Source organism: Piliocolobus tephrosceles, chromosome 1 (assembly GCF_002776525.5).
Source record: "Piliocolobus tephrosceles isolate RC106 chromosome 1, ASM277652v3, whole genome shotgun sequence".
Taxonomy (NCBI): Eukaryota; Metazoa; Chordata; class Mammalia; order Primates; family Cercopithecidae; genus Piliocolobus; species Piliocolobus tephrosceles.
Window position 1 is genome coordinate 73481727 of NC_045434.1, and position 13943 is coordinate 73495669.

The following is a 13943-nucleotide window of genomic DNA, read 5'->3' on the forward strand; positions in this document are numbered from 1 at the left end:
GCTGAGGCAGGAGAATCACTTGAACCCGGGAGGCAGAGGTTGCAGAACCAAGATCATGCCATTGCACTCCAGCCCAGGCGACAGAGTGAGACTCCACCTCAAAAAAAAAAAAAAAAAAAAAAAGATAGCACTAAGTTGAAAAACTATGAAAAAGCTTGTCCTTTTATTAAATGTAACTATCATGAATTAGTGATACTGCTACTACAAAATGTATTATTTTAAATAGATAAGACCAGGCGTGGTGGCTTACACCTGTAATCCCAGCACTTTGGGAAGCCAAGGCGGGCAGATCAACTGAGGTCAGGAGTTCAAGACCAGTGTGATTAACATGATGAAACTCCATCTCTATTAAAAAATACAAAAATTAGCTGGGTGTAGTGGCCGGCCCCTGTAATCCCAGCTACTCAGGAGGCTGAGGCAGGAGAATCATTTGAACTCGGGAGGCGGAGGTTGCAGTGAGCTAAGATCACACCATTGCACTCCAGCCCAGGCGACAGAGTGAGACTCTGTCTCAAAAAATAAATAAATAAATAAATAAATATTTAATTTCACCAGAAGAATATGAAACACTTACTATCACTTCTTCCAAATCATTGTGAAGTAACAGAGACGGTAGGAAAGAAGGTTACCCTTTTGCAAATACATTGCTAGGAAAGTTAATTTTGTTAGCCTAATTTGACATGAGCTATAGTTGGGCATTAAAAGTTTTACTGCAAATTTGTGTCCATCCTGAATGCCACTGGCATATATCTCGTACATGGGATAGGCTCTTATGTAGTGTCACCCAACAGGAAAATATACCCTACAATTCAAAGCTAAAACGATGTGCCTATTTTAAATGACTTTCAAAATACAGTAACATAATGCTATGTGTTTAATAAACATGTAAATGACAGCAGAGATTCTGTTTCCTGCAAACTGGAGTTTCTAATATTTGAAGGACAAAAATCTAGTGAGAATCATTACATTTTATTATGTTTTTCTTTCCTTGATCAAAGATCAACCATGAAATAAAATCTCTGAAAATAATCACTCTGATTTTACACAACCCAAAGATCTTTTTTCATCAGCCACTCTGTTACTTTGTCTTAATTCACACCGATTCTGTCTTCTAATTAGCTAGCCAACACACACACACACACACTCACACACACACATATATTCACACATATATATAATAGTGCTCACAGATGTGTAGTTCAAACTGGCTTGAAATATCCAAACAGAGAAAGGAGACTAGAAAATTCTGAAGAAGTAAAAATATTCTGAAAAGGGAAATAATAGACTAAAAAAAAACCATCATGATAGAGACTGGGTTTCAATTTCATAAATGATATGTACACAAAACTGCCTAGGAAATCCTTTGGCGTAGAAATCTTATTCATCAACGTTGCCTGCAAGGAAGATAAATAGGGTGTTTTGGTTTAAAAGTTACCCAAACTATGACCAGCAGGTCAAATCCAGGCCTGGGCTTGTTTTTGAATGCCCTCGAGCTCAGAGTGTTTTTTTATATTTTTAAACAGTTTTAAAAAACAAAACAAAGAGTATGGAACAGAGAAGGCATGTGGCCCACAGATCCTAAGATATGTGATAACCTAAGATATTTAAACTATCTAATTTATTATCTGTCTCTTGAAAATGCCTGCTGACCAGTAGCTCTTTGACAACCTCAGAAGTATAACAATTTAGGTGACTTCCCAAGTCAGAACAAACCATGGAAAAGGAATCACTACTCATTTGTCCCAATAAGTGGTTCCAGTAAGTCAAAATCAGAAAAAGAAAAACTAAATAATGCTGTTTTAGGACACAAATTCATACAGTACATCTTCACCAAAAAAGAAAGTCTGTAACACTAACTTTTACTACTAAAATAAACACTGAACCTAACAATTAAAATAGCAGGAGTAGAATGATACTTGTTATTTATAATTTGGCAATATTAATGCATTTCAAAAGCTCAGGCATAATTGGCATCAAATGCAAGAAGAAGTGGAAAAGTCAAGCTTATAACAAAAGCAAGTTAAGAGTTAAAGCAGGCTGGGCGTGGTGGTTCATGCCTGCAATCCCAGCACTTTGAGAGGCAAAGAAGGGCGGATCACTTGAGGTCAGAAGTTTGAGACAAGCCTGGCCAACATAGTGAAACTCTGTCTCTATTAAAAATACAAAAATTAGCCAGGCTTGCTGGTGTGTGCCTGTAATCCCAGCTACTTGGGAAGCTGAGGCAGGAGAATCACTTGAACCCAGGAGGCGGACGTTGCATTGAGCCAAGATAGCAGCACTGTACTTCAACCTGAGTAACAGAGACTCTGTCTCAAAAAAGAAAGTTAAAGCAATGAATTATAGACAACATTTCTTTGGAAAATATTACTTCTATATTTAATTTAACACTGCATTCAAACTGACAATTACTGCGATTCATCAAGTCAATTTAGACATTTCCACATTATTTTGGATTTCAATTTTAGAACATATTAGATTTTTAAAGCTACCATTTACTATAAACTGAGGTAGTTATTTTCTCTAGACACTGTTTGGGTTAAATATATTTTATTAGTTTCCTTTGGAAGGTTCATATCATGTACACTCAATTTGTAAGTTCTTATTTTCTCTATGACTGAAAACATTCTAACACTGAAATAGCACATGATGGCAAAAGAAATGCAACACCAGGAAAGATCCTCTAGGACTACACTGCCTGCTTCAGGAAGGAGTCATACAATTCACGGTGTAGGAAAGCAGTTGGTCGCATCAGATCCAAGGGCTATGCCCGCATGCCTTTAGCATATGGCTTGCAGGAAAATGACTAATCTTAATGCCCCATGTTTAAGGTGAGATTTAGGCTCACATTAATGCCACCTTAGCCTCAGACAAGAAAAGCCCTTGCCTGAAGGCTGTGGGCTTTAGAAGGTACACATAGCACAAGGATCCCATGCAAAGTGCGAAGGGAACGAAGTCCAGCTGGAGCCGTCCCCTAAGTACCCCATGATCCTGAGTACCTGGGACCCTCAAACTCCCTGGCTAGATCACCACAAGCCCATGGAAGTGCCAGGGTCTGAGCGGGACTCTCTTCTGGGTGTGTCCTCTGGAAGCTAGACTGGTCTAAACTGCCTTTCTGGTGTGCACATTAGACCTGTGCATGGTTAAGAAACAGCTGCTGGGAAGGGGTCACTGGGCCTTAGATGTGTGGGCAAGGGTGTCCACCCTATGTACAAGATTGGGAAATAGAGGAGTGGGAAAGAAAGGGGATGGGCTGCAGCCTATGAACCAGCTCTCCTTGCACTGCCTCTCACTGACACGAAACTGCTCCTTGGAGTCAAAGTCTGACTAATAAAAAGTCAGTCTCCCAGGTCATTATAAAGGTATAGTTGGTCAAATAAGAGACTAGAACAAATTTCACTTAGGGATTTGATATCTTGATTTATAACTTTAACATATTTACATATACTACGCAGTATTTAGGTGTGTGCTGTACTCTTGTCCTAGGTCCCACAGTGTTCAGAGTGGACTTAGTTCCATAATGGTCACTCCCACACCTCACGCAGGGAAGATATGCTACTACCTCAGCGCCTGAATTTCACATGTGAAGCTTACCTGAGAATTTAATGTTTTATGCAAGTTCCAAATTCAGGCTTGCTTTTTGATGTATGCAGTTTCCCATCCATATTCACAGGGAAATAAAGTTAATTGAGCACCATAAGCTAAATATAACTAAACAAATTCCCAGACAGTTCACCTAAATGCCTCCAATCATATAAAGGCACCGTCAGTGAGAAATGGCTACAGGGAGAGAGGGTTTGTGATCATAGCTAAGGGCGGAGACAGCTGTGAGCTCAGGAAGGTGACATACCTGTCCTTCTAGTTTAGCATCAAGGATAACTCTGTACTATATGACACGAACCATCCAGTGTCTGCGTATCCCAGTCACATTCCCAATATCAGCCAAAGTTAATAATTTATTGTACATTTACTATGGGTCAAGTACTTTGATACTCATTCTCTCATGTAACCCTCACCACTTGGGAAACAGAGGAATGGAGGGGTTAAGGTCTCACAGCTGGTAAGTGACTGAGACTTGGGCCTGGCTTTTATAAATCCAAAACCCATGCTATAATGAACATCTTTTTAAAATATCATATTTTTAAATATACAATTTCCCGCTTTTTAAATGTGGGGGAAAGAAGAATACTCCATAGCACTATAAAGAGCAGTTAGAATGGCTATATTATCCACACAAAGAAAACTATTTATAAAATCATTTTCCTTATGATATGGACAGAAAAACTTCAGGAGGCCAGTGTTTTTTGTCTATTAAAAAATGAAATATGTATTGATCTACTCAGGTATAAGGATGTTTTCCTTCTCTTGCCTCCTTAACAAGAGTCTAGGGGAAACTCTTAATGAGAAGTTCGAAAAGAAAAGAAAAGAAAAGAAAAGAAAAGAAAAGAAAAGAAAAGAAAAGAAAAAAGAAAAGAAAAGAAAAGAAATGGAAGGAAGGAAGGAAGGAAGGAAGGAAGGAAGGAAGGAAGGAAGGAAGGAAGGGAGGGAGGGAAGGGAAGGAGGGAGGGAAGGAAAGAAGGCAGGCTCCACTCATTTATGAATTAAGGCCAAAATTGGAATTGGAAAATAAATCAGAATAACAATATCACATCCCCAAAAATACTATGCCTAAAAAATGACATGAAATCACTGCTGCCATTGTAACCCTATTGGATGACAGGGTAGAGCTGTCAAAGTTTTGTAAAAAGAATTTTGGTCAGCTGAAAACAAAAACAAAAAAGCAAAACTTTGGTTTCTACCCAACTAAATGCTGACCTAATTCAATAGTTTTTCAATGATAACTTGAAAATAGTCAATAAGTAAAATATTCCTTTCTATTTACCTTTCATTGAAATCCATGATTAATTGTCTTTCACAACAGAAATAGCACATTCAGCTCTGAAAATAACAATTTGTATTACTTTTCTCAAGATGTGTTCTGGATAGATGTTCTTTTGGTTCCAAGTTTAAGAAGTATTTTTCCCAACTTTTTAAACTTATATATTTATTACACACTCAATAACCAATCCTAAAAATAAATTGTTAAAATAAGAAATAAGATGGCTCATGCCTGTAATCCCAGCACGTTGGGAGGCTGAGGCAGGAGGATCATTTGAGGCCAGGAGTTTGAGACCAACCTGGGCAGCATAGGGAGATCCCATCTCTACAGAAGAGTGAAAAATTAGGGAGGCCTGGTGGTGCATGCCTGTTATCCAACTACTTGGGAGCCTGAGGGGGAGGGATCACTTGAGCCCAGCAGGTTGAGGCTGCAGTGAGCCAAGATCACATCATTGTACAACTGCCTTGGCAACACTGTGAGACCCTGTCTCAAAAATAAAAAGAAGAAGATATATAAAAAAGGAAAGATCTTAACAGATGATGGCATACATGAAAATGCCTATGGATGCACATGTCCCTTAAGTCAATGAGAGTAGAATCAGGCCCTGGTGAGGCAGGAGTCATATTTATGTAACGGCCTGGCCACTGGGGCTCTAGTCTAGAAAGACTTGTTGTCAAGGGGAGTTACATAATCTCTTCTTTTTCCTTAGAGAGCTTTAATGGAGGGGAGGGAGAGACTATGATCTGTGAAGGGTGGTTTGGCTGCAATGCTGTCTGAAGGCAGGAGAATGAACTCTAAGGCAGCTTCAGCATTGGAATAAGAGTCTGGGCCACACTCAACATCTTTGGAGTTCAACTGCTATCACTACTGTATTTGGCCACAGAAAGGAGGGGCCGTTCCAATCTTCCTTACAATTACCGCTCTAATTATTACATTATACTTTCACAATTTAATCCCTTTATTTGCCTCACTGCCTTTTTGGGGCTAAGTGAACACCACAGTGTGATGCCTGATGATGTAGCTAGCAGGGTAGCCTCACCAAGTGCTGCGCAGCTGCCAGCTACAAGCACAGCCAGGTGGGCAAGTCCAGAGTGCTAATCTGGACAGTGACATCTCTGTCTTCTGCTCAAAATCCTTGAAACTTGCTCTCTCCAATATGGAGTAAAACTGAGCACATACATCAATGCCAAGAATCACCCTGTGCTTTGCTCTGTTAAGCTTTTGGTAGCATTTCAGCATCCTAAAGAATAATCATGCATAGAATTCCAATTGCTGTATTCTAATTATTGCTCAGTAAATAACTATTGCAGAGCTATTAATGTCTAACCTATAAAATGTTTTGACACATGTATCAGGAAATTTTTTCACATTGTTATTCTATCTTTACAAAACATACCAAAGACTCGAGGGTTTAATCCCCTCAACCCTAAACATTGGTATTTCCTCAAGGCAGGAGACATTTGTTAGAGGAATTCATCTCAATCCACAGCCTTTGGGAACAAAGCTTTAATAAAATGCGCATAAGAGGACACTCCAACCAGCCTGCTGTCTGAATCACAGTAGGTTCTCAGTAAATATTTGTTGAATAAATGGGAGTGGTTTTCACATTGAGAACCTCTTGCTTATATCAGCGCACTCAGTGCTCCTTGAATTCATCCCAAAATATTTGCTTATCTTTGTGTAGTTACATGCAGAGCTGTGTAAACTGAGTTAACAAAATCAAATTAATAACAGTTTAAATTTTGTATACTTTGTAACCATAAGGATTACAACGCTGTTGAACAATGGCTGGTAAACACCCAAAGATATGAGGTGTGCTTTCATTCTCAAGTTTTGCAGTGGTACCAAATAGACTAAAGAGATTTCTCAAATGCCCAGAGGTGATAAAAAGCCTTGTGCACAGACCACCATTGTTTTTAGCTTACTTGTTTTCCATGTGATTTTCTACTTCATTTTAAACTTAAGTATTCTGAGGTTAACGCCTTCAACTTATAGATGAGGATAAAGAAAATAAAGATCCAGTAAATGAAAGGTTTTTTAAGAAAATATCAGTAAATATAGCAACGTTGAGCCAGAAATTATAAAGATACAGCTATGAAGATATTTAGGACATTCATATATACTGCATACAACTTGGCTTTGTGCTCTTCATTTACAACTGTGAAAGGCTATGAAAAGATTAGGATTAAGTATCTCATCTACTATGTAAGAGTATGATGTCTTGAGAAATTGTGCTTTAGGTAAACATTTTTTTTTTTTTTTTTTTTTTTTTTGAGACTGTGTCTAGCTCTGTCACCCCAGGCTGAAGTGCAATCATGGCTCACTGCAACCTCCAATTCCTGGGCTCAAGCAATCCTTCTGCCTCAAGACCTTTCCAGTAACCAGGACTACAGGCACATGCCACCATGCTCAACTAATTTGTAAATTTTTTATGGTGATAGGATTCTCACTTTGTTGCCCAGATTAATCTTTTAAACTTTTGGCCTAAGGGATCCTCCAGCCTCAGCCTCCCAAAGTGGTGGGATTACAGGCATGAGCCACTGTACCTGACTAAGTAAACATTTTGATTGTGTTCTCATCAGCCACAGATCAAGGAAGTTATGTAACAGACAACAAAAAAGCAAGGGAGAGACAGTATAACCAATTCCACTAGGGATTGTCACTAAAATGCTCAGTGCAACTGATGGAGAAGAGTTGGATTTCCAGATGCTCTTAAAAGGGAAGGTGGGCCGGGCACGGTGACTCATGCCTGTAATCCAGCACTTTGGGAGGCTGAGGCGGGTGGATCACGTGAAGTCAGGAGTTCGAGACCAGTCTGACCAATGTGGTGAAACCTTGTCTCGACTAAAAATACAAAATTAGTGGGGCATGTTGGTGCATGCCTGTAATCCCAGCTACTTGGGAAGCTGAGGCAAGAGAATCACTTGAACCCAGGAGATGGAGGTTGCAGTGAGTCAAGATCATGCCACTGCACTCTAGCCTGGGCCACAAGAGTAAAAATCTGCCTCAAAAACAAAAAAGAAAAAAAGGGGGAAGGTGGGAGACTGCTCTATGTACACATAAGTGTTTTCAGAATCATGTTTTGTGGAAATATTTAAAAGGATTAGCACTTAACAAACATTACTTCTTTTGTGCTTTGAAAACTAGTACATCACAAAATTAAGAAGGCTCCAAATAAATTGGTTTCAGTTCTGCCCAACAAGGGGCCATTAGATGATGATGGTCTATGGTCAGCAGTGGTAAATCAGCAGTAGCATGGTCTAGAGCAGTGGTTCTAAATTTGAATTAGCATCAGGATTACTCAGAGGGTTGGTAAAATGCAGATGGCTAGGCCCACCCCCAGAGATTCTGTTTGAGTTAATACAGGATGGGGCCTGGGAACTTGCATTTCTTACATTTTCTCAGATGATGCTGGTACTGCTGGTACAGCCACTGCACTTTGAGAACTGTTGTCAAATAATACAACACAGTACAGTGCAGTGGTTCTTAACTTTGCCTTTACATTAACCATCACCTAGGAAGCTTTCAAAAATCCCCCCTTTCCCTGGCTGTACCCAAGACCAATTAATTCAGAATTTGGGGACATGAGCCCTGGCATCAGCATGTTTTTTTGAGTCTTCCACTGATTCCAATGAGCTGGCAAGTTTGAGAACCACTGATATGTGGGAAGATAGACTTTGTGTCTGTAACTGGTTGTTAGGAAGACACATTTCGTAAACCACTGAACAGAACCATTGGTGTGCTGTGGATCCTCAAAATATATGTTTTTCCTTCCCCTATTTTCTTCAAAAGTGAATCACAAGAGACCTAAAAACGTGAAATTTTTTGCCAGAATATATATATCTATAGCTTTTTAATGAACTGAATTCTAGATCTGTAGATCACCAGTTTAAAAGGGCATAAACAAATTTCAGTCCTATTTTTCTACACTATATGGGAGAAATAATATCATTTATAAATCTTAAATCTATGAAGTTTGGGGTATATATCACTTATATATGTTGGAGGTACATTCTATCATTCAATGACATTTTATTGGCATAATTTGGAAATTTTTTATATAAATTCATTTAAAAGTTAGAAAAAGTATAGCCAACCACAAGGAAAAAAGAAAGATGAGTAGGTAATTAAATTGGTCTAGAGCAGTGATTCTTAAAATTGGTCCCTGGACTGGCAGCACCATCAGCATTACCTGAAAATTTATTTAAAATATACAATCTCAGGCAGGTCCCCACTCCAGATCTAATGAATCAGAAACTCCGGAGGTAGGACCCAAGAAACTACATTTTAACAAGATTTTCAGATGATTTTAATGCACACTCAAGTTTGAAAATCACTGGTCTAAAGTATTTATTTCCATGCATCTGTAAGAAGATCCAAAGGGGTCAAAAACACTGTTAGTCCAATGTGCATTTGTACAGTTGCTCTATAGACCCACATTGCTCTAACAATAACTATGCGCTTATAAACTCTACCCAAAGTTTATTATCCTTGCACCATTAAAGCTTAACAGTAAGAGGAAAATTAATAGATATGGAGTATATCTGGGGGGATTTTAGTCTATAAATCTTCCACTATCAATTGTAATCTATTTCTATTTTCTACTCGAGAGAGAATTAAAACTATGGTACTTGACTTATGAGAATAAGAATAAGGAAAAACAAAAACCCATCATGTGAGGTTGGAAGTGGGGAGAGTATTCCCAGGTCCGACACTAACCTTGAATTGTCCTCTTGAAGAACGCCTTGCAGGCTTCACATGATGCTACCCCATAGTGGTACCCAGAAGCGATGTCACCACACACTAAACACAGTCTCTTGGGCATCGAGTTGAGCATGTATTCACACTTGGTCTGGGGATCTTCAACGATGGTGCTGGAGCAGTCATCATACAGTTTCCTGACAGGACCACTACCTCCCAGGATAGGAGCAGAAGGGTAGAGAGGTGGCGAGTCAAGTCCGTTCTGATGGCCATTCATGGTTGAACTGTAGCTCCCACTGGCGTCTGATGAGCCACCAGGGCTGTGGTGGTTGACGCTGTCCGTCAGGGAGGCCGGGCTGGAAGGTTCCGTCTTGATGAAGGACGAACAGCTGGAATCAATGTGTCGATCTTTGTTTGACATTCTGCAGAGAAGCCTGAGATTGAGGGAGATACAAACAGAGAGAGAAAGAGGAGAGAGTGTCAAACACAGACACCAAAAGAGGTAGAAACAAAACAGATGGTGAAAAAATAGAGAAAGGGAAAGGGAAAGGTAAAAGGAGGAAAAAAACCTTCAGATGTTAAAAAAATTCATATGTTAAAGACATTGCTCTTTGAGAGTGTTTCCTAAGGGCTAGGGACTACACATCATTCATTCTCTAGTCAATACTTCTTGTTCTACAAGAAGGTAATCAGCATAAGGGCATGACAGGGTTACAACAAAGGGCCCAGACAGGCCATAAACAAAAGCTCTAAAGGGTCCAATTGCTTTTATTTTACCTTTCTCTTGGAGAACCAGTGTCAATATCTAAATCAACTCTAGATTCTAAATTTATCAATGGAAGAGGTGGTGATTTGCAAAGTCTATACCATTTCTAAAATTGTATTTATCCTCACTCTACCTTTCCTTCCTCATTCTGATGCCGCAATCATTTTATTATGAGTGGAATAAAACTTTTATTTTCAAGACTGAACAGATGATTCTCAGCTCTGTAATTACTGTTTGTCAGCACGCTTCCATAAGCATAACTGTGTCTTTTATTGATCTGACTAAAACACATAGGGAATATATCCTCAATCACTTTGTTTCTTTATTTAAATTGCTCTATTTCATAGCCATTTGGCAATATAGAAAGACATCAAGTATAAAATTAAAGCCAATATTTAAAGATTATTTCCTAGAGCCTGCAAAACTTAGTGACTGATCACTAGCATTGATTAATAAATGCGTGCATGTGTTCTTATGTGTGACATACCATTATTTAAGAGATGAATCAGTAAAAGCCATTTGAGCCTTCAGTATACCTGTGAGTCCACAAATCTGATATTATATTATCTGATGTTACAAAATCTGATGTTATATTTATATTCAGTAAAGTAGAAATGTATCAAATGTTGTCCTAAAAAATATATTCGTGATGGTCCTTCCCCCACTTCTTTTTGTCATTTAACATTATACCTCCTAAAAGGAAAAATGATGAAGCATGTAATCTGGCACACTGTTTCTCTTATCTAGAAGAAACACTTCATCCCTCTTTCTTTGTTGGTCTCACAAGCGACCGAATTTCTGGAAAGGTAATTAGATAAAAAGATATAATTGGTCCTATTTTCTTTTTATTTAGCCATTGTGCAAAAACCTTGTTTAGCAAAGTCTCTAAGAAGCTTCCGAGAGCCCACTATAGAAAGAAGAGGTGACAGTCAAGAAAGGGACTTAGATAATTGCTTCCCAGTGGAAAGTTGATTTATGGGAATCCCTCTGGGTAATGGTCATTCACTAGAATTTGGGGGACTCATCACAGGATAACCAAAGGGATGCAGTTATCTCTTTCACTATAAATCTAACGATTTTTGATCATTGCACAAATTTCATGCTCTCCTCCAGGTACTCCATTGTTCGGTTACTTTAAAATGAAGAAAAATATGGAACTTTTCTGGCAGGAAGTTTCACTTAACTGTTCCAAGAAGGCGGTCTCAGGAGCAAAGCATTGAGGCAAGATTTGCCTCTTACCAAAGATATTTCACTTTGAGAAAATCTTGCACAGCTTTCTAAAGTCAAGCAGTATCAGGATGTGAAGAAAGCAAATAGGAAGGAAAAAGCCACCAGAATATCTTCGTGCTTTCGTCCACCCACTTGTATTGTCCTTTCCTCAAGAACTAGCGAAAGAAAAAAATATCCCCCTCGCCAGCCTGAACTACGGAGTCCTCTCTCTTCTGCATCTGCTGCCTTGTACCCGTCACTGTTAATGAACGTTGTAATTAATAGATCGCTCTCCTTGTCTCCTTAGCACTCTGGGCTAAGCACTTTCCTCAAGTCAACGTTTGAAAGAAAGCGGGTCGGCACTGACTTACAGCAGCCCTGTGAATTCCTTTTAATTTAGAGCACTTACACCACCACTTCACTTATTACCTTATAATTACTGGACTGCGCGCACATACATTATGATCTTAGACTAGAGTTAGAAGTTATTAGGATACTAAACCATGCTTGTTCCCCTTTCCTCTCTCCAGCACTGAATTTCTCACAGCTATGACAATTAACTCTTTCACCATCTGCCTACAAGGCACCATTTCTTTATTTAATTTTTTTTTCATCCAGAGGAGAGTTGCTTGGGGCTGCTTGATCTTCAGGCCCTCTTTTTAAAAATTCTTTTTTCCTCTCTCTCTTTTCCTGTATCTTCCATGGTCACTTTCATCCCAGTTTTCTTTTATTCAGGCTCTTCCTCATGGACTTGTAAAATTTGCAGAACTCTTGATTTAAAGAACAAGGCCAGAAATTGCCCTCCTATTTACGGATCAGTTATTTGCTAAACCATCAAATATTTATGTGTCAAATGCATGTTGTTAAAGTCCCTGAAAAATAGGGACTCTCTAGCAAGTTGTCTCATCCAAAATCTCACACCGTAACTTGGCAATAGGCTGGAAAAAAACAAGGAAATTCAGGAGGCACGAGCTGCCAGAGAGGTCCTTGAAACAGAAGAAATATCTTCTCCTAAACAAGGTCTGGCCACTGGAGCCATAAATGAAAGTGAACCAACTGGGTTTGTGCTGCAGGTTGTGCATGTTTTTGCCCTGCCACGAAGTGTTTCCTTAATTAATATCTTTTGCCCCGTGGAAATAATAAAAGTCAGAATTGCCATTTATCAAGTGCTTATTATGTGCCAGGCACTGAGCTGAGCACTTTACAAATATTACCCCTCATTGAATCCCCAAGATAACTTTGTAAGGGAGGCATTTCTCTTTAGGAAACTGAGCCTCAGACCTTTCAAAATTTGCTGAGGGTCATACAGCTAGGAAGCAGTGCAGCCTGAATCTGAACTCAGGCCTGACTCCAAGGTCCAGAGCAGAGATGTCTCGAGGACAACAGAGTTTTTAATGGTGTTTATTTACTCAATTTTAATAAATAAGCAAGCAAGCAAGGTAGAGGTGGCACACAGAGATCTACTGCTTTTATTTCTCAGCAATTACATCCACAGCCCATGTATAAGTGGAAAAGGGCTGAAGGAGCCACTGCGCTGGCTGCAGGTCTGCCCTATTGCATCACCCACCCAGGGTTTGCAGTGATGCCTAAACAGAATCCCTGAAAGAACACAGTTGTCTCCTAATTACTACTTAGCTCATTACACTGAACACTTCCTAGACACTATTATATTATAACCTAAAACTACAGCGAGTCTTAATTCTCTGCCTCTCTGTCTCTGAAATTCTACAGCTCTATTATTCAAGCCTGAAATATTCACAACTATCTATAAATTCAATTGTCAGCTGGTGGGTTTTATTCTAGACTTCACTTCAATCTAAAATTAGAGGCACTAAAATTCACATTAACTCTAAGAGGAATGTAGTGAATAGGACTTTATTTCAAAAGAACACCTTTTTGTCAGAAAGAGCCATTTTCAAAATGATGGCTTTATCTGTAGCCAAAGAGAATAAGCCCAATTCCACATTGTGCTGTTAATGCAGAAATTTTAAGTCACATTGGATTAATAAAAATCTAAATTTAGTTAAGAATTATGAATAGAAATAACATGTGTCGAAATATGTGGGAAATATTTATTTTAAAGCCTTAGTATGGTTACTATCACTATTTTAAGAGAAATGGTGAGAGGAACAGGGAGTAAGACCAGGTAGCTCCCTTCCCAAAACCTCGGAATGAACCCCCTGAGAATAAACTGGAGGGGGAAATAACAATGTCAAGAATAACCTTTAGTTTCTATACGAGACACTAGGTTTGAGGAATTTAACAGCCTACCTGAAATTTCAGGGCTTTAAAAAGCATTTCAACACAGTTTGAGATACAGCATCAAGTAATTCTGATGATCATGCTTCAGCCTAGGAAGTCATTTGCTAGCCCTGCTTAGGGTCAGCAAGG

The 13943-nt window shown here is 39.0% G+C and overlaps 1 protein-coding gene across 11 annotated transcripts in view; it reads right to left on the bottom strand.

The window, feature by feature from the left end:
* The window catches only part of ESRRG (estrogen related receptor gamma), a 597265-nt gene that overhangs the window by 170328 nt on the left and 412994 nt on the right, over positions 1-13943 (bottom strand). For 10 of the 11 annotated variants that reach the window (XM_023203733.1, XM_023203731.1, XM_023203728.2 and 7 more), the window contains one exon: positions 9596-10011. The exons of the other annotated variant lie outside the window; for it this stretch is intronic. In XM_023203733.1, coding sequence (XP_023059501.1) covers positions 9596-9998 — 403 coding nt within the window. In that variant the 5' untranslated portion in view covers positions 9999-10011. The remainder of the gene's footprint in view (positions 1-9595; positions 10012-13943) is intronic. 11 annotated transcript variants of the gene reach the window in all.